The sequence below is a fragment of the Talpa occidentalis genome, unplaced genomic scaffold, assembly GCF_014898055.3.
Source record: "Talpa occidentalis isolate TD23 unplaced genomic scaffold, MPIMG_talOcc4v2.1 talOcc4.12, whole genome shotgun sequence".
Taxonomy (NCBI): Eukaryota; Metazoa; Chordata; class Mammalia; order Eulipotyphla; family Talpidae; genus Talpa; species Talpa occidentalis.
Window position 1 is genome coordinate 102,452,778 of NW_023601212.1, and position 19,768 is coordinate 102,472,545.

At 69.7% G+C, this 19,768-nt stretch overlaps 2 protein-coding genes across 3 annotated transcripts; both read right to left on the reverse strand.

Annotated features, from left to right (window-relative positions):
* Positions 1–1,242: 1,242 nt before the first annotated feature.
* TBC1D24 (TBC1 domain family member 24) lies at positions 1,243–7,111 on the reverse strand. The gene is made up of 6 exons (XM_037507763.2): positions 5,584–7,111; positions 4,779–4,937; positions 4,353–4,416; positions 3,618–3,713; positions 3,214–3,421; positions 1,243–3,009 (listed from the first exon to the last, which is right to left on the reverse strand). Exons 1-6 carry the CDS (start codon positions 6,546–6,548, stop codon positions 2,855–2,857), a joined length of 1,647 nt encoding a protein of 548 aa, XP_037363660.1. The 5' UTR covers positions 6,549–7,111; the 3' UTR covers positions 1,243–2,854.
* On the reverse strand, positions 6,613–18,381 carry NTN3 (netrin 3). Of its 2 annotated transcripts, XM_037507762.2 has the most exons (7): positions 17,340–18,381; positions 17,082–17,270; positions 16,851–17,000; positions 16,693–16,743; positions 16,499–16,573; positions 7,227–7,342; positions 6,613–6,647 (listed from the first exon to the last, which is right to left on the reverse strand). In XM_037507762.2, exons 1-6 carry the CDS (start codon positions 18,265–18,267, stop codon positions 7,233–7,235), a joined length of 1,503 nt encoding a protein of 500 aa, XP_037363659.1. In that variant the 5' UTR covers positions 18,268–18,381; the 3' UTR covers positions 6,613–6,647; positions 7,227–7,232. The 2 variants fall into 2 exon arrangements, with proteins under 2 accessions (XP_037363659.1, XP_037363658.1); XM_037507761.1 differs by lacking the exons at positions 6,613–6,647; positions 7,227–7,342 and adding an exon at positions 15,979–16,328.
* Positions 18,382–19,768: the final 1,387 nt, after the last annotated feature.

Consider the following 19,768-nt stretch of genomic DNA (forward strand, 5'->3'; position numbering starts at 1 on the left):
AATGCAATTAATCAAAACTCTGGAAGTCCATAAAATACAACAGACGTCCTCACGTGCTGTGACTCATTCCTGCTAACAAGATTCTCTGAAGTCCTAAGGACACAGACCCCCGGCAGAGAGTACCTGAGTGAGCTAGTTTGCAGGGTGCTTACACTCTGGCTTATAAAGTGAATTTTTTAAATTTTTTAAAATTTTTTAAAGATTTGTTTATTTATACAAGAACTGGGGTATAGGCCAGATGCACAGGAGGGTGAGAGGATTCACCAGAGAGAGACAGAGCGGGGAACAGAACAGGCAGACTGACTCAAACACACTGCTGAGGGGAGTAGCGGGCGTGTCAGGAGAGGTCTGCCACGCCATGTGGGACCCTGACCAGTCGGCCAGGATCGAACCTGCACTGCATAGGCTGCGAACAGCTTCACAGCACGGTGATCAACCGCCTGCGCCACCAGGGAGGCCTTAAACTTTTTTTTTAAGATTTATTTATTTATGCATATAAGAGCTGGGGCACAGGCCAGAGGTGTGGGGGGTGGAGGTGAGAGGAGTCACCAGAGATGAGTGGGGAACAGAATAGCCGGATTGACTGAAGTACACTGCTGAGGGGAGCAGTGGGGAGACAGGAGAGGTCTGCTGCGCCATGTGGGCAGCTCCATGGCCAGGGATCAAACTCGTGCTGCAGTAGCTGCAGATAGTTTCATAGGTTGCATCTTAACGCCTTGCGCCACCAGGGAGGCCCCTGAAGTGAACTTTTATATGTTTATTTAAAATTTTGTGCTATTCCACAAGACTTGGACTAATTTTTAACATCAAAGGTTAGTAATGATGAAAAAGAAATGAAATATTAAAGTAAGTAATGTTCTATTTGGGGATACTTAGTAGCAGATAATAGGATACTTTAAAATTAAGATAATTATCACAAGGCTTTTTAGGTTAGTAAGATGTCAAGAAAAAAAGTTGAGGGCCTCCTTGGTGGCACAAGGGGTTAAGCACCACACTATGAAGCAATCCACAGCCGCTGCAGCACGAGTTCGATCCCTGGCCAGGGAGAAACCCACATGGCGCAGCAGACCTCTCCTGTCTCACCCACTGCTCCCCTCAACAGTGGATTTCGTCAGTCTGCCTATTCTGTTCCCCACTCTGTCTCTGGTGAGTCCTCATCCCGTATCTCTGGCCTGTACCCCAACTCTTGTATGCATAAATAAATAAATCTTTAAAAAAAAAAGTTGAAATTCTAAGGGCCCATTTTGACAAATCATTCTAGAGACTCAGCAGCCACTACTCTCCCAGGGCTGGGTCTCAGGAGCACTGGATGGGGAGCACCAGATGGGGAGCACTGCGTGGGGGACCACCGATGGGCAGCATAGCGCGGCAGCTCCCAGAGGACCCTCTGGACTTACTCACCAGAGAAGAGAACACCCAGCCAGGAAGTCCGCAGGGGAGCCAGGCAAAAAGCGCCATGTCAGCGTCTGAGGCTCTCACGGGCCCCACCAACATGCAGTGGCAAAGCGCTGACAAGCGCCAGGGGGCAGCTCCCTATACCCCCTTTGGTGAGCCTGGGTGGCCCCGAGGCCCCTCTGGTTGAAGAGACCAGACCTGGAGCCTAGGAGTAGGAGTCACGAGACCACGTTTAATGAACACCAAGGCTGTCGGGACAGACGAGGTCTTGGGGGCCACGGGGCTGCAGTGTCCAGTGGGTGGGCAGCATGCCCCTCCCTGCGCGGTGCCCATGGAGGCCCTGGGCAGTCCTGTGGGGACAGCTGAGCGGACGAAAGCCTTGACGGCATTGGGGAGCCGAGTTCCAGAAGGTCTGTGGCTCGCCCAAAGCCACACCAGGTCCCCAGCCCCTGCTTCTGCACTGTGGCTGACTCAGAGGAGACCAGAGTGGGGCAGGGAGAAGCCAGCTGGGAGGTGGGCAGAGCTGCTGGCTGGAGCCAGGGCGGAGGGTGGGTCAGGCCCAGCACTGAAGGCCCAGGCCCCAGCCGGCCACTTGGTACCTGCTTCTTTCTCTCCCCTCAGAGCACTCGGCCCTCAGGACCAGCTGAGGGGGCCACGTGCGGGTGGGCAGCTCCCCAGGTGGCCCCTGGTGAAGAAGGCCGGGCGGGCGGGGCAGGGAGTGGCAGCCTCATGAGGTCAGGCTACAAGGGGCGCAGACGGAGGTGCAGGCCGTGCAGGGGTGGGGTGAAGGTGCCGCAGGGCAGGGGTGGGCGGATGTGCAGGGGCCAGCCAAGGGGTGGGCAGGGCTGGACCCGGGTGAGCAGGCCTGCTGGGCATCTGGCTGGGTCCCAGGTGCAGGCGTGGCAGCAGCGTGACGGAGAAGTGGCACAGTCGGGCGGCAGAGCCCAGGGCTGCGGGCAGGCGTCTCCATGCGGCCTGCGGTGGGGCTGGCGGGTGTGGGGCGGTCCTGGGAGGCGGCCTCGGGCCCAGCAGAAGCTCTGGCTCTGCAGAAGCACAAGGACAGCAGCGTCCCCTCCGGCCAGCGGCACACATCCGGCCCTCCAACGTCAACTGAGGCAGCCAAGGTGGCCAATGGTGGAGAAGCCCCACCAAAGGCCCTGTAGGGAGGAGGCAGAGCCGGCTGCTGCCGCGCGTATGCTGCCTTGGGCCAGTCCAGGCCTGTGTCTGGGCCTGGCGGGAGGTGGCCAGGCTGCACCAGCAGGGGGCGCGCTGGACTCGCAATTGGCAGGGGCTCTTGCCTTCCCAGGTCTTGCCCTGGCCTCCCCAGGCCTGCAGGAGAGGCAGCCCCAGAGAAGGGCGTAGGCACCCAGCAGCCCCGCCTGCCCAGGCACTGGCCGCCCATGGCTCTCCCTGAAGAGGAGGCCCCGCCCTGGGGGGCGGCCCTGGGCACCCTCAGGCATCACTGGGTGTCGGGGTCCTGGAAGCCCCAGGCCTCCACAGCGGCGATGAGGAAGTTCTCGGAGCAGAGCGGCTGGTTGTTGAATGTGTCACAGTGCCCGGTGCGGCCCCGGTTCAGGTCCCCATCAATGTAGAGCGCCTGGCCGCCGCCGCCACCTGCGGGAGGCCAGGTTAGGGGCGCGTCCGGCTCTGCCCTGGTCCTGTGTCCACGGGGCTAACCTTCCACCCCAGCCAGGGCCCCGGCGAGGGCCCTTTGGTCTGGCCCTGCCTGTCCCTAGGGCGAGGCCCCGCCCCAAGGCCCGTGAGCCTGCCCCAGACAGGGGAGCCGGAGGGCTGGCAGGGCCAGCACAGGGGGCCCACCTATGATGAGACAGTCGCTGGCCCCAGCCATGAACATGGACTCGGCCTTGGAGGGCAGGTTGAAGTGCCGGGCAGCCAGGAAGGGCGAGAGGCGGTCACTGAGGTCCGAGGGCGCAGACGCGGACGGGGCGGTCTCGGGGGGCGCTGGCTTGGTCAGCTCGGGGTGCTTGATGACCACCCACTCATAGCGCTGCACCTCGGGTTGCAGCTGGGAGCGAAGGGCAGTGAAAGGAGGCCCCAAGGTCATGTCTTCACCTGAACTCTGAGCACCAGCCCGGGCCACGAGGCCACCCCACACTGTGCAGTCGGGGGCTCCGGGGCTGAGGGCCGGGCGGGGGCTGCTGTCCTAGGAGGGGCACGGAGCGGGTCTGGCCACCCTGAGCTCCCCAGGGAGACCCACTCACCCTGAACACGAAGCACTCTCCTGTCCCGAAGAAGCCCAGTTTGCCCCCAAACTTCTTCCTCTCGCTCCAGTCCGTGGACAGGTAAGCCCCGCACACCTGGGGGAGGCTGGGTCAGCAGCGCCTGTGCGGATGGCCCTTGTGCGGGGCGTGATCCCAGCCACTCCCGCCTCCCCAGGCCAGGCTGGGGGGAGGGCGTGAGAGGGCCTGCAGGGCTGGGGCTGGTCCCGGCACTTGACTCAGCCCCAAGTGGCCACAGGCCCTGCCTGAGGGCCTGACAGGCAGAGCCCAGGGCAGACTCAGACTCCCGGGCTCCTCCTGGAGACGTGGTGCGGGACCCCCGGGGCAGGTCTGGACAGGCTGCTGGGCTTTGGGCTTCCAGACCCCGCAGGCACCTTCCGGGTGACAGTGGACAGGCCCCTGAAGATTCCTGGCTGGGGGCGGGGGTGCAGACCTGCCTGCCTGGGGTGGCCGCACCCCAGCCCCCCTGTGCCCCGTAGGCCGGCCCTGAGCCAGGCTGTTCCAGCAGGGGCTAGAACCCTGGGAGCAACGGAGGCCCCAGGCGTCTGTGAGCAGAAGGCAGGAGGCCAGAAGAACCCCTCTGCAGAGGGCTGGCCTCACTGTGCATGCCGGCACAGCCACCAGCCAGTGTGGAAGCAGCAGGGGCGCCCCCCCGCTTCTGGGCACAGGAGCAGGACTCTCTAGGGCTCGGCAGAGGCCCCGGGCCCCAACCCTCACCTCCTTCTGCGTTGTCTTGATGAGCAACAGGGTCGGTTCGTGCCCCTCGCATTGGAAGTAGAACCTGGGCAGAGACCACCGGGGCCAGCTCTGAGGACAGGGCCACGGATGCTGCCCACTGCTCCCAGGTCCACGGCGGGCAGAGCTGGGCTTGGCTGGCACTGCCCCACAGGGCCGGCCTGGACACCTGGCTGTGGACCACCACTCGGGAGGTGGCAAGTGGCCGGGCCTGTGGCCTGGAGGTTGTGCACCAGGGCGGGGGGTGGGGGGGCTGCTGTAGTGTCTACACAGGCCCTGGGCTGGTGGGTGTGGATGGGGGGGCGGGTACGGGAGAAGCCCAGGAGGGCCCAGGCCCCCCACCCCGGAGCGGTGGAGGCAGCAGCAGAGCCGAGCCCCTGGCCCGCACAGGCCCCGCAGTGGTGCTACCTGGTCAGGCTGTACCCGTGCTGCAGCGAGGAGAAGAGCAGCAGTGGCTGGCAGAGCGCGAACCGCTCCGGGACCCACGACCATATGTCTCTCATCTCCTTCACGCTGACCACCTCCGAGTGGAAGTTCTCCGCGTGGACGGCTAAGTGCACGAACTGCCTAGGGAGCGGGGCGGCTTAGAGCAAGGCTGGGCCAGCCACCCACCCCCGCCAGACAGTGTCCGCGGGGAACCACGTGAGCCCCAGGGGCCTGGCCCCGCCCCGCACGGAGCAGGTGAGCCCCGCCCAGGGGCCAAGCCCCTCTGAGAGGTGGGGGCAGAGAGCAGCCAGCACTGGCCAGTCAAGCACCAGCAGACAGCACAGCCAAGGCAGCCCAGCAGGCAGGCGGCAGGCAGACGGACAGGCAGGCAGGCGGACAGACGGCACTGCTGAGGCCCGAGCCGGCGCAAGCAGCCAGCCCCACAACACCAGGCTGGGGGCAGAGAAGCTCCTACCTTTTAGAGAGCGAGACACTGAAAACCCGGAGGAAGCAACGAACAGGAGAAGAGGAAGGAGACCGAGGACAGGTCAGTGGGAAGTGCACAGGGGCGTGCTGAACTCTGGCCTGGGAGAAGGGCTGCCCGCCCCGGCACAGCCGGGACACGCTCCCGGGTGCCGGGGCCTGCCCTCCCAGGGTGCCCAGCAGCCACAGCTTGGCCCGCGCAGAGCCTCCCGGGACGGCCCTCGGACGCCGGCCAGAGGCCGGCCAAGCATGGGCACGACGCGCGACGCCCCGGCCCCCACGCAGGCCGGCGGCCCCTGCCCACCTCTTCTGCTTGACAGTGATGCCCTTCTGCTTCAGGGCCTTCTCGTTGGCCATCTGCAGCAGCTGGATCTCCTTCCGGGAGAAGAGACGGATGGCGAAGGCTTTCTCCAGCAGCTTCTCGGGGGACGCGGTCCGGGCGATGTCCCTCACAAAGGCACGGATGTCCTGCTTCACGTTGTCCGACTCGGGGGGCTGCCCGGCCCGCGCCTTGTGGAAGAACTTCAGGATGGCCAGCGCCACGCGGTACAGCACCTTGTAGCCCTCCACCAGGAAGACGTCGAAGACGCGGGCAAAGTGGCCAAGCGGCAGCTCCCCGAAGAGCCAGCGCTGCCAGTCGGCATAGACTTGCAGCACGTCCTCGGCCACGGCCACCATCAGCTTGTGCGCTGCCTGGCAGTACTTGTTCACCAGGTCCCCGAAGGTCATGCAGGAGGACTCAAAGGCCAGGAAGCTCTGGTCCACCAGCTTGCGGCCGGGGTCGTTACAGGCCAGGATGCGGCAGGCCTTCTCGAAGCACTCAGCCTCGTCGATGCTGTAGTGCAGCAGCAGGGCCACCACGGCGGGCAGCGCGGGGCAGAAGGAGATGTCGGGGAACTGGTGGGCGATGCACAGCAGAATCTTGCGCACGGCCCCCTCGCCCCGCGGGTTCAGGCAGTAGCTGGGCACCTGCGTGTTGTCCACGAACTCGGGCAGGGGCAGGCTGCTGCCGCTGTGCTTGCCCACAATCTTGCCCACGATGTCACTGTACACGCTGGCGTCGGGCGTGACGGTGCGGCAGGGGATGTCCCGGATCAGCCGCTGGTATACCTGGGCGCGCAGGGCGTGGCTGCGGGCCCAGTAGCCCTGGCGGGCCAGCTGCTTCAGCTCCTGCAGCTCCGTGCAGCTCAGCTCCCTGGGCCCCAGGTCCTGGATGGCCGCGTCCATCTTGTCTCTGTCCACAAAGCAGTTATAGCCCGGGGAGTCCATGGTGCAGGGGGCGCCCAGGGGCGCGGCGGGGCTTAGAGCAGCTAGGCCCTCCGGCCCCCGCTCTGGGGCCTCTCTGCCAACCTGCTGGCCATCTGCAGCCTGAGGGTGAAAAGCTGCGTTCAGCGCACCTCCGTGAAGGCTCACGGCTGACACAATGCGCCTTTGTCCAGGCTCTGGAGAGCGCGGAGGGGCTTCCGGCTAGGAGACGTGGATGTTCTGGGAAGTCAAGCTGGGGGGGCTATGAAGCTACCGGAATGGGCTGCACAGTGCCAAGCTAGGGAGGGGCCTCGGAAGGGCTGACTCTGAGCAGAAACTGTCCCTGAGGGGGTGCCCTCTTGGGCCCACACATCACCTTTTTGCAAAGGACCCGCTGGCCAGCAAGTCTGCAGGCCAAGCTCCTGCCAGGCACCGCAGGGGAGGTGCTGGAGGGGTAGGCGCAAGGCCTGCGGCACACATGGAAGGGGTCCCGGCTTCACATGAGACCTTTCTGGAGCCCAGTCACCCGGAAACACCAGGGGACTGTGGTCCTTGCTCCACCAAGGACCCGTGTCGAGCCACGTGGCCCCGAGAAGACGCAGCCGACATGCTGTCGGGGGCCCCAGCGTCGGGGACCCCAGTGAGGGGCACCCCGGCGTGGGGCCTAGTCCAGTGCCTGCCACCAAGGCTTCAGTCACCTACCTCAGGTCAGGTCCTGCCTGGTCGGTGCGAGTGGCCAGCGGGGCTGCAGGGCCACTTCAGAGAGTTCTGGTAAGTGACCAGGCGACCCCGGCGTCTGTAGCATCCAGGACGTTCATCTGAGTGTGAAAAAGCAGAGTTAAGGGTCACAGGCCAGGCCCTGGGAGAGTGTCCGGGCGCCCAGTGCTGGGCCTCTGGCTGGCGCAGGACACACAGGTCACTGAGCGCCTGAGCTGCTCGGGGGCGTGGGCCGCCCGTGGCCATCACCAGGCACCTCCAGGACCTCCTTGCCTTCCCAGCCGAAACCCTGTCCCCTGAGCACGAGCCCCGCAGCTGCCACGGCCTCCTCTCTCACTGTCCGTCCGCCAGTGGACATGGGTGCCCCTGAGGCAATGCCAGGGACGCCAGCACCCCGCTTTCAGCTCTTCCCGGCACACACCCGCCGACATGCCCATAGGGGCTGCCCGGCAGAAACGCTCACCACGCTCAGGCCTGGCGGCTCCATTCCGCACGGCCCGCAGCACAGAGCCGAGCCACGGCAGTGCCAGGCCTGCGGCCAAGGCTAGGACTGTCCCCTCAGAGAAGACCCCAATGGCAGCTGATTTCTCCTGGGGTCGGTGGGGAGGGAGTGAGCCCCAGCTCCAAAGCCCAGGCCTGGCACTCACAGCCCACAGCTGGCCCCGCAGCAGGGCCCCGCGCCCGCCTGGGCAGCCGAGAGGTGGTGACCTCCGGAGGGACCTCAGGCCCACCCCGTGTGCCCACGAGCCCGCACCTCTGGGCAGCGTGTGTTTACGGAGAACACAAGCAGGCAGGACGGTGCCCAGCCTGCCCGGCGGCCTCAGGCTCGGGCTGAACATTAACCTGGAAACCCCAGAGCGGCTCCCACCCTCTCAGAGGTCCTGGGAAGGCCCTTCAGGAATGCGGTCCAGCACCCGGCCAGATGCGGGGCTCCCCTGCAGAGGCAGGCGGGGGACCTGCAGGCGCCTCCCCAGCCCCACCCCATGGTGTTTCTGGGCCAACAGGCCCTCCTGGGCACCGAGCTGGGGCTACCTGCAGGAAACACATCACCGCAAAGAGATCAAACAGCATGAAATCACAGGGGGGACATTAAGGGAGACTGAGGTCACGCTGGATGGCCACGGGGCGCCGGAGCAGCCCTGCAGACCCTCCCGGCACCGACCCGGAGGGCCCACAGACTCATGCTGACCACAGTCAGGGGCGGGGGCGGGACACTCTGAGACAGGCCGGGGGGCACAGACTCAGGGACAGTAGCTGGGGTTGGCAGCCATCACACCACCCCCTCCCCACCTCCCCAGGGCCCGCCGGGCCTGGGGCGCAGGAGAGGTCCACGGGGACCCCACAGGCAGGAGCCCGCAGGGAGGCATCTGCCTGATGGCACAGAAGGGAGCAGGGGGTCACGGCGGCGTTGGGGAGAGCGCTCGGATCAGCGGCCCGGGCGGCTGGATGTCCGGGCCTCCTGGCCTGGCTCCGGCTGGGGTCTGGGCCCGGCTCCTGGCAGGTCCCAGGTCCTGGGAGGGCCGAGGCGCTGTCAGCTTTCTCTCCTGCCTGCGCGGCCTTCCCCACCCCGGCGGCCGCTCCCAAGCCCCAGCCCCTTCCCAAAGCGCTGGCCAAGGGACCTGTGGGCAGGGGTGTTTCTTAGACAGAAAGCAGAAAGCCAGATCCCAGGTGGAAACGAGCCCCCCACGTTACCAGGGGCGAGGCCCTCCAGGTCTGCATTGACCCTGAGGAGCTCCCAAGGGGCCTGGGCCCCTCAGCGGTTCCAGCCTGGGCCAGCGGGGCCTTTTCTGGGGTGGGGAGTTTCCTAAGAGATGACAGCCAGGCTGGGAGCACCCCACAGCTCAGATAAACCCCAACTCTCCTCCACTCAACCCCCAAGGGTGCCCACGGGAGGAGCAAGGAGGCCAGACCCCCACGCCCGAGGGTCAGCTCCAGCAGCAGGGGGCCGGGAGGGGCCCAGGAGGGTGGAGCAGGCGGGAGGCGTCAGCCCAGGAGACCGTCCACGCGGTCGCCTCCCGCCCACCCTGGGGACGCTCCTGAGGCCCCTCGTGAATGACAAGCCCCACGATGGCCTCTTGGCACAGGGGTCCCAGTCTCGCCCCCACCAGCGCAGGCCCCCTCCGCCCTCGAGGACGGGGCTCAGGCCCCGCTGTCCAGGCAAGGACGAGCTCCCCGCACCGGATCTGCGGACAAGCTTCCGGTGAGGGCCACGGGCCGCACGCCCCCCACCCCCTGTCTCCTCATCTGACAAACTCCCTGCACTCTGCAGCAGCTGCCCCCACCCACGGGAGCCCCCAGGGCCCATGAGGGGAGGACGGGGTCCAGAAGAGGTGGCGCCTGGGCTGGAGGTGACCCAAGGGTAAGGCAGAGACCCCAGCACACGGCCCGGGTGTGGGCGAGGTGGCCCAGGGGACAGGTTCCAACTGGGGGTCCAAGGGCCTGTCACCGCACAGGGGCCTCCAGAGGCCAGAGCAGCTGGCCCAGGGGTGCCCTGCGGGGTCCTGTGCAGGGGCCTGGCCCTGTCCACTCCCCCACGCTGGCTCCCCGCCCAGTGCGACTGGCCCCCTGCGCCCCCACAAGGCAGGGAGGCCGGCACTCACCAGGACTCCTGCCCGCAGCGCCCGGCCCAAGCCCGCTGCAGCTGAAAGGGCAGCTCAGAGCTGAGGACAGGTCGCAGGGCTGACCGCCCAGAACGGGCGTCCTCAGTCCCTCCCTCCAGGCTGAGCCACCCCCAGCCAGCCCGGGGCGGGGGGCTGCGCCCTGGAGTGGAAGGCTGCAGAAGCAAAGAGCAGCGGGGAGACCAGGAGCCCCGAGGAGGACGAGGAGGAGTGGGCAGCGGCCAGCAGGCCGGCCAGACGGGGAGGGGGAGGACATCCGGGGGAGGGCGTGAGGCGGGCCTGGCTCGAGCCAACCTGAGGCCACTCAGGGAGGAGCAGCGGGCGGGCGGGCCCGGGGCAGAGAGGTCTGGGGCGGTGATGACCACCCTCTCCCATGACGCCCAGTCAAGTGTGACTTCCTCGTGAGACCCACGGGCGGGGGAGGGCAAGGAGCCGGCAGCTTTCACCCCCAGGCCTGGGCATGGCTTCCGGGCACTGGTCTCCCTCGGGAGGCTCCCCGGGTGCTGACGCTGGTCACTGGGGTGACAGGGCCACCGAGCTCCCCATTCCCACCTTTTTGCCCTGAAGCTCCCGGATGGCACATAGCCCCGCGGGTTGTCCAGAACGTGCCCTTCTTCTGGCCAGAAGCAGCGGCCCTGCCTGGAGCCCTGTCCCCTCCCCGGGTCCTCCCCAGCCCCTGCCTCCTCTCAGCTCAGCTTCCTGCCTCATCCTCTCTGCAGCCATCTCTGTAAGGCACTGAAGGACAGAGCCAGCAGCCCCGGCTCAAAGTTGCCCGACCTCAGGAGTCTGCACCCTGCCGCTCTACCCTCTGCCCAGAAGGTGCACTCACAGCTCACCGCCCCCCCGGCCCCGCCGGCCTCCTCCGCACCCCACCAGCTCCCCTGGGCCAGGCCTCCGGGCCCCCAGCCCAGACCCTCCCTCCAGGCCTCAGCTGCCCACTGCCACCTGCTCTCGAGCTGGTGGTCCTCTGGGCCGGGCTGCCAGCATCCCCGCTGCTCCTCAGCACCCCCATTCGCCCCAGAACAGGGGCCCTTGCCCTCTGCCTCAGCCCTGAGCCTCCCCCCAGGGTGCCCAGCACCAACCTCAGAACCCCAGCTCTGCTGCATGTTTCCTTCCTTCCCAGCCAGCTCCTGGAGGGCTGCCGGGAGCCAGCGCCGCCCCTGCTGGCCCTGGCTGGAGGGCCGCCTTCGGGACCGCTCGGCTCCTCCCGGGCCCCAAACCTCCAACTGCTTCCCCGCTCCCCCAGCCCTCACCCAATGTGTGACTCCCCCACCCCAGCTCAGGCCTCCCCGGGGGGACACAGGCCAGGGCACACAGGCCGGGGGCTGGGAAGGAGGGCAGGCCGGGAGCAGCCTCTGTCAGCTACTGGCCTTGCCCAGGTGCCCCCTTCGGGCCCTTCTGCCAGCTCCCCATGGACAGCGCTGAGAGCGCCGCGGCTGCTCATCCCGAGCCGCCTCAGCCCTCGGCAGGCTGTGGGGAGGACCCGCAGAGGCCGGCCCGGCTACTCGCCTCTCACCCGGGCCCAGCGCGCCAGGAGGAAGCAGGACAAGGGCCCAGATGGAGACTCAGAGAAACCACTAACCGCTCGGCCCAACAGGAAAGTTTAATTCTAGATCACGACGGCGGGCGGGCGGGCTCGTGCTGGCCTGCGCCGCCCCACCCGCTGGGCGAGCCCTGCAGGGAGCGGCTGTCAGGCCTGCGGGTCTTGGTCTTGGCGCGCCCGCGGGCTGCGGGAACCTGATAGTGCCTGGCTGGTGGCGGCACGTGCCAGGTACAAAGGGTGTAACCGCCAACGAGGCGTTAGTCACTGCTTGTCGCGTGGGAAGTTCAAACACAGGTCTCGCCCCGACACCTGAGCCGGGCGTTGGGCCCAGAGCAGGCAGAGGCCCCAGGCCCGACCTCCGGGCCACCCGGCCCGCCCACCGGCGCGGGTCCTGGGGAAGGTCTCCCTGGTGCGGGCCGGGCCGGGTGCCGAGGCGGGTCAGGGGCCGGAGGCCCCCCTCACAGCAGGTTCCCGCGAGGATCTTCAGGCTTGACGCAAGCTGGGCCCTGGAGTTTTGCAGGTTTGACGATTTTAAGAAGCTTTCGAGACTCTTCCCAGGCGTGGGCCTGAGTGCGACAGCACAGGGCGCGGCCAGGCGGCCCTTCGGGAGCCCCTGGCAGCGGGCGCCCTGGGAGCACTGACCCGGCCGACGGGCGCAGGGCAGAGAGGCCGGCCCAGGCCCTTCCAGGAAGGCGGTTCGGCTGGGCCGGTGCCTGCGAAAGGGCGTGAGCCCGAGGCCCGGGGCTCAAATGGCTGCGAGCGGGAGCGGGGCAGTGGAGGCCAGGGGCTGCCAGAGCCAGGGGCTGAGCACACCAGCCCTCCCCAGGGCCGAAGGTCCCCGAGACAGAAGCTGCGGGACCTCGCCCGAAGGGGCTGGCAGAGGGTGACGCAGGCAGACGAGGGGTCCTGGGAGAAGGCGCAGCCCAGGCTCACACCGTAACGGGACAACCCATAGATCCCCAGCAGCCTCTGCGCGGCTCTGGCGACAGGTCACAGCCAGGCAGGCCGGCCTCAGGCTGCGCAGGGGGGCAGGTGCGATGCTCCCGCCACCTGGGGGAGGGTGGGCGGGCCGGGAGCCACATGCACACACACCCTCCACCCCCCCCACCCCTGTCAAATCGAGGGATGGCCGGGGAGCACCTGAGGCGGGGAGGGGCTGCAGCATGACCGCGCAGGACGGAACGGGGCCGCCAGGGCACAGACCCGAGGCCGGCCGGCTGCGTGGGGCTCCGTCCTCAGTGGGTTCTTTGCCTGGTCCTGCTGGTCTGCCAGCGCTGACGCCCGCACAGAGCCCGGGGTCCTGGGAGGGGAGCAAGGGGACCTGGGGATTCTGCCCCCATGGATCTGCCCCGGGGTGTGAGCGGCCCCTCTCAGAGCTGCGACTGTGGACCTGACTCGGTCTGGAGGGGAGCGTGGCCCTTTGAAATGAACGGCCATGGGGAAGGTCCCAAGCCGCAGATAAACTCGAGATGAGCGGCCCTGGTGCGTGGGGCTGCCGCCTCGGCACCTTCATCTTCCCTGCCCCGAGCAGACTGGGGCTCCGTGACAGAACTGGAAAGGCCTGCGGCCCTCTCCCTCAGCCAGATGCAAAGGGTTACCCATCAGGTTTCTGTTACTTTGTTGTTCCGGTTTATGGACACCAGACGTGCGGTGCCCTCCAGGGTCACTCGCTCCACACCGCCCTGGCCGGCCCAGCCCTCGCCGGCTCCGGCGCCACACACAGACGCGTCCCCGAACTGCCCGCAGCGCGCTGGGACACCTCATGCACCCCCAGTTCTGCATCTCCAAAGTGAAGGGCTCGCCCTTCCCTGGCCTGCGCCCCTCCGGCACACTGCGGGGGCACAGCATGGCCAGGCACCCCCTGCCCCTGGCCTTAGCAGCCCTGCAGCCCGGCTCTCCGCAGACTCTCCTCTGTCCCCACCACCCTGCTGGGGCTGCGCCTCATGTCTTGCTGGATGGGCACACTGTGGCCCCTTCACCACCCCTGACTTGATACAGCCCTTCTGCACCCTCTGCAACCACTGCCACCCAGCGGGGACCCCAGAAGCAGTCTGAACGGCCAACGCCACTTGCCAGCCCTGGGCCCAGCACCCAGGGTGAATTCAACCTGGGGCAAGGGCTCAGAGAAGGCCCAGCTCCCTGGCCAGCCGCCCCGCAGTCCCCCTGCACTCTCCACCAGCATGGGCACTCCCTCTGCCCCCCCTGGCCCTGGGGAGTGCCCTCCAAATTTGGGCAAGCCCCTCTCAGGTGCCCAGCCAAGGCCAGCGACCCTACCTCGGGGAGTGCTCCCACGCTGCGCCACAGTTGCCTGGAGCACCTCCCTGGGCAGGGGCCTCTGCAGCCTGGGCCCAATGGGGGGGGGGTCATGAGGCCAGAGGCTCTGGCTGAGCCTCGCGGCGAGGTTTCCTACTCTGCTGTCATCTCTACTTGGAAAGGGACACTGGGAACGCCCCGATCGCTGCTTCGGGTTGAAAGGGCTTCATTCTTCCGCATACGGGGCAGTCACGACAGGGCAGGTGTGCCCAGACAGGTGAAACGCTGGCAGGGCACAAGTCAAGAGCCTTTTTACAACTGGCCTCGTTGTCCTCAGCACTTGACTTGAAAACAAAAACCGCCTAAAAGCAAACACGTCAAAGGCGGCCTCTGAAGGCGGCTGGGACCACACAGCAAGAGGCCGGAGCGGCCCTCAGCACCAAGGTCACGCGGCCTGCAGGCCAGTCCTGGCAGGTGTGGCCGGCGAGTGCCAGGGCCCACCTGCAGGTGCACGGGCGACCCAGGGGGTGCTTTATTGTTGCTACGGAAAACCTGCCGAGACAGCTGATGGCTCCTGGCCGGAGGTCACCCTGAGCCCGGCGGCCTGGGCGCGGTGGTCACCGAGAAAGAAGCCCCGGCCCGTTCACGCCAGGCGGCGGGCACGCAGCGCGAGGCGGCAGGGCGCGGGCCCCGAGCACGGCACGGGCTTCTGGCCGGCCCTGGCCACGCCGCCGCGGGCGCAGCTCCCGGGCTGGCCGCTCAGGCGAGGACGTCGTCCCGGCAGCGGGCGGCGGCCGGGCCGGGCGCGAGGGCCCCGCAACGGCTTCCCCGTATCCGGCTCTCCCGGCCTTGGGGCGAGGAGCCTCGCGGGGGGGCCGCGGCCGGGCGCGCGCTGGGGCGGCGAGAGGCCCCCGCCCTGGGCAGGCCCGCGGGGCGCGGTCAGCACCGCGGGGGCCGCCCCGCAGACGAGGGCGAGGGGAGGTCGACCCCCGGGGGCCGGCGCCGCCCCGCCCGGGACCCCACCCGCCCGGCCGCCCCCCAGGGCGCGACCAGCCGGAGGTGCCGCCGGCCGCGGGGCGGCGCGGGCGGGGCGGGCGGGGGCGCCGCGGGGCCACCTGCCGCCTCGAGCCGGGGCGCGTCTCCGGGTCCGCGGACACCGCGCGCCCGGACCGAGCGGCGCGATCCGCCGCCGCCGCCCGCTCCGCGCCCCGCCCCGGCCGCGCCCCCGCCCGCCGCGGACGGAGGCCCGCGCCCCCCGCGCCCCCCGCGCCCCCCGCCGCGCACCCACCTCCGCCCGCCGCCGCCGGCCCTCCGCTCGCCGCGCCGCTCTCCACTGCGCACGCGCGCGCGCGGCCCCGCCCCCGGGCACGCGCCGAGGGCCCCCCCCGCGGGTCTCGGCGCGGCGGGCTCTGGGCATGCGCGATGCCGCCCGGCAGCCGGCCCGCGCGGAGGGGCGGGGGCGCGCGCAGAGGGGCGGGGGCGCGCGCGGGGCCGGCGGGCGCCGGGGCCCCGAGAACCCCCTGGCGAGTCGCGCGTGGAGCCGGGGACGACGTCCCGTGCCGAGCACGCGGAGAAGGGCAATGGGGGTCCCGGGGCGGGGCCGCGCGGAGGGGCCGGCGGCCGAGGGACGGCCGGGCGGGGGGCGGGCGGGGGCGGGGCGGGGCACTGGGCTGGGGACCGGGCGGGGGCCGGGCGGGGGGGGCGGGGGCGGGGGCCGGAGACCGGCCGGCGGAGGCGCCCGGCCACCCGCGCCCCCGGGCCGCAGCACCTCGGGGCCACAGCGCCTCCCGGGGAGTCACGGCGCGCTCTGGCGGACCACGGAGCCCGGGTCGGGGGCGCTCGCAGGCCGCGCCCGGCCAGGCACTAGAGCGGGAGGCCTGGACCCGCGGGGAGCGGCCACGGGGCCCCGGGAAGGGAGACGCCCCTCCCGGGACCATGGCTTCACGGGGCACGGTGGCCTTGGGGGCCGCCCCGCAGGGGGTTCACAGCGCCCTGTGGCGAGGTCGGAGAGCGCGGGGCGGATACCAAGGAGTCCTCTGGGGAGGACGGCGGCCCAAGGCAGCTCAGAGCAGCTCCTGGGAGCCCCCCATCCTCGGCGGGGGCTCGTCGCGGCGTCTGTCACCCTCCGCTGGGCGGGCGCGGGGCGCGGAGGGAGGCGCCGGCAGGGGCGGGCGGGGCCCAGATGGCTCCGGCGCCCGCGGCCGCCCTTGAGGAGCTGGCGCCGGGAGGTGGGCCCGGCCCCGCCCCGCCCGCCCCAGGCCCCCAGCCCGCCCCCCGCCCGGCGCCCCCCGCCGCCCGCCCGGCCCCCGCCCGGCCCGCGGACTCAGGCCGGCCCGCAGCGCCCCCGCCGCTCCCGCCGCTGCAGCCTTCGCAGGCGCCGCGTCCACGCGTCCCTCCACGGCAGCACCAAGCTCCCGCGGGTGGCCCTGAGCCCGCGCCCCCGGCCCCCCAGACCCCCGCCCGCGGCCCCCGGGCCGCCCCCCAGCAGCAGGTAGCGGCGCCCCGGCCGCAGGCGCGGGCAGCCACAGGCCGCGTCCCGCGCGGGCACCCACAGCGCGCGGCTCCCGCGCCGCGCGCGCTCCCCGCCGCTCCGGAACACGGCGAGCACCGCCACCGGGAAGCGCGTCCACGGCCCGCGCGCCTCGCCGCGCGCGCCCACGGCCACCAGCACCGCTGCGGGAGAGGAGGGGCGGGCTCAGCGGGGCGGGGCGGGGCGGGGCGCGGGGCCGCGGCTGGGAGCCCGGGACAGGGCGCAGGAGAAAGATGGGGGCGGGGGGCAGGGCCCTGGGGCTGAGGGGCCTGAGGGGCGCCAGGACCCGGGCGAGGGGCAGGCGGGCGCCTACCGTAGCCTTTGCGGCAGAACTTCCTCAGGCTGATGCGGTGACTGCCGCGCGCAGGTTTGCAGTGTGAGGCGCAGTCTGGGGGTGAGGGGGAGGCCGCGCTGATCCCCACCCGGAACCCCGCCCTCCTTCCCGCCTCGGGCCCACAGCCCCTTGGGGCAGGGGCAGGCTGTCCAGCGCCCGGCCGGCCCACTCACCCTGGGGCTGCCCGGGAGTGCTCTCTTCCGTGGGTCCAGGGACAGGGGTCTCTGTGGAGGGGCGAAGCAGGCTGCGCTCGGGGGCAGGGCCGTCTGCAGGCCCAGGGACAGGTGGGGAGCAAAGGGGGCCGCGGTGGCCACGCGGGACCGTCACTCACTGACACAGGGCGCCACGGGGGAGCGGCTCTGCTGGAAGCCGGGGGCGCAGCGGTTGCAGGTGAGGCCCGCGACGCCGTCCTTGCAGGGGCACTGGCCTGTGGTCTGGTTGCAGGTTTTGCCGGCAGCGCCAACTGGGTGACAGTCGCAGGCTGAGGACAGAGGCGGGGGGTGGTCAGAGTCCGTGGGGTCCCAGGAAGCCGGAGGCCGTGCGGGGCTGGCGGCAGGCTCACCCCTGCAGGCGCGGCGGTCGCTCGGGGCGCGGCCGGGGTCGCGGTAGAAGCCCTCCCGGCAGTAGTGGCAGTGGCGGCCGGCCGTGTTGTGCCGGCAGTTGAGGCAGACGCCCCCGCTTCTGCGGCCAGACAGTCGGTACAGCTCCATGTTGAAGCGGCAGCGGCGGGCGTGGCCGTGGCAGGAGCAGGCTGCGGGGAGCGAGAGGTCAGGGAGGCCGACCTGGTCCTAGGGCCCCCGGCACCCCTCCAAGGCCTCACCGAGACAGGCGTGGGCTTCCCGGGCCGTCGCCCTCTGCCAGGGCCGGTCACAGTAGAAGGGCTTGCAGCGGCCGCAGTCCGGGCCCTCGGTGCCGTGCCGGCAGTCACAGATCAGCTGGCCGCGGGCGTCCGGCGCGCACCGGGAGGCGTGCCCGTTGCACTTGCAGCGCCCACCCACCTGCAGCTCAGTGGCTGAGTAAAAGTAAGGCGCGGCGGCCATGGGGTCCCTGGTGCCCCCGGGGTAGGCCGGCCTGGTGAGCACTATTCGGATGTCCGTGGCAGTCACCCAGTCTTGGAGCACGGGGCTGCTGTCCAGATCCAGGCCTGGTGGGCTGCCATCCCGCACACTGAAGGCCAGAAGGCCACCGCCATCGGGCTGGGCCTGGGGCTCCGGAAAACACAGGGCTTCAGGCCCGGGGCCAGCGGGGCCACGGACGGGGGCGGGCAGGCGGCCATAGTCTGGGCCACAGCGGGAGGAGAAGAAGCCCAGGGGGGCCCAGCTTCGGCCGTGGTCCTGCGACTTGAGCAGCACCACCGAGGCTGGGGGTGGCGAGCAGAAGCGCAAGCTCACAAACACCAGCTCGAAAGCCTTGCCCAGGGCCACAGTGAGGGTCACGTTGAAGGGCGCATGCGTCAGCGAGGCCGATCGCCAGCACAGAGGGCCCGCAGAGCCCCCCGCAGAGGTCAGGAGGGCCGCGGGGTGTGCCCGCCGTGCGTCCGAGGCGTCGCAGGCCCGAGTGGCTGGTCGGCCACACGTGCTGGATGCCAGCACCTCCCGGCCCAGAGCCGCGTTGACCAGGCCCGGGATGCAGCTGCGGGGCGCACCTCCCTCGTCATGGCAGGGGTCAGCAGGTGCCGGAGGCCCCTGGCTCAGCACGGCCAAGAGGGTGCCAGCCATCAGCAGCAGACACCAGGGCCAGGTGGGCATGGCGGGAGCCAGGGAGGCCCAGCAGCCAGGGGCACCGCACCGCTGCCCTTGGGGAACAACAGCCAGGGTCCAAGGCTCTGCGCGCCAGTGGGGCACGCCAAGCACCGGCGGCCCCGGCCGGGGCCCAGAGGTGGGAGCAGCCAAGGGCAGCCCAGGAGCAGCAGCAGAGATGTGGGAGCGCCCTCCCGCTGGGCCCGAGCGGTGACAGGCTCTGCCCCGTCCCAGTGTCCCGCTCACGGAGGCCCCACCCGCGCTGCGCCCGCACTCATCCGCCGCACTCACCCGCCGAGGGCCAGGCGGAGCAGGTCTCCCGGCCTCCCGGCCTCCGGGGAAGGGCCGTGGGCGGGCGGGGCCTGGGGCGCCCCTGGCCGCCTCCTCCCGGCTGCAGTGAGGGCGGGCGAGCTGTGCCAGGAGAGGGTGGGGGGCGCAGCAGGCGCAGGCCTGGGCCCAGCCAGGGGCGGGGCCACTTGGTCGGGGAAGGAGGGAGGGGAGGGGGCCTCGTCGGTGGAGCTGGAATCAGAAGCAGATTCAGACACAGGCTGGGCCAGCGGGCCGGGCAAGGGGGCTGGGAGGCCGGGGGAGGGGCCTGGGAGCCTGGAATGCGCTGCTGGCGGGAGGGGGCCGGAGGGGGTGGTCAGCCACACAGGCCGTGGGGGACCACCCAGCTGGGTCCCTGGCCCCGAGGCCTGGCGTTGACTGCTCGTGGGGCCTTGCCACGTGGGGGTCGGCGGCCGCCTCCTCCAGGCACGGCAGGCAAGCCGCACAGGAGAGGTGGAGGCTGGGGTGGGGTGCCCCTGCGTCCCTCCAGGTACACTCTGGGCAAGCGTGCGCTTGTAGGCAGTGGTGGGTGACCCCCCCCAAGGCAGGGGTTTGCCTCAGGAGAGAGAGAACCCAGGACTAGGCTGCAGTCCCGTCTGGAGTCCCAGCCCACCAGTCCGGCCGCGTGGTCCAGGCCCCCAACCTGCATGGCCTCACCGGCAGGCGCCTGTTACGCAGCTTTTCAGAGCTGTGGGAACCTGATAAGCGGGCTTGGCCGTGGATGTCGCCAGGGGTTCAGCAGACGCGAGCCCCTCCTGCCATGTGTTCCTGGAGAGGTGACCCCAGGGCTGGCCGGAGCTCTCCAGGGGCGAGGCTGCTGGCCCCACGCGGCAAGGCAGCACCTGTGCCAGCCTGAATCGCTGCACCGCCAGGTGCATGGGCGTAAAGGGCCCAGCAGGGAGGTGTGCAGTGGTGTGGGGGGTTCTGCCCTCCAGGGTCCCTTGGGGCTCAGGGACTCTCAGGAAGTGGGTCCCCAGTCAAGGAGTAGAGCGTGGGGTGTGAGCCAGGGAGGGCGTGCTCATGGCCTCCAGCCAGACCCCAGCGCCTGGCCCACAGGCACAGCTTGCACCTGCTGGGGTGAGCCCGCTATAGCCCAGCGACCCCGGCCAAGAGGGACCAGGGATTGCTCTGGACAGGGAAACGCTCCCCACCCCAGCCCAGGTCTATGGTGAAAGGGACTGAG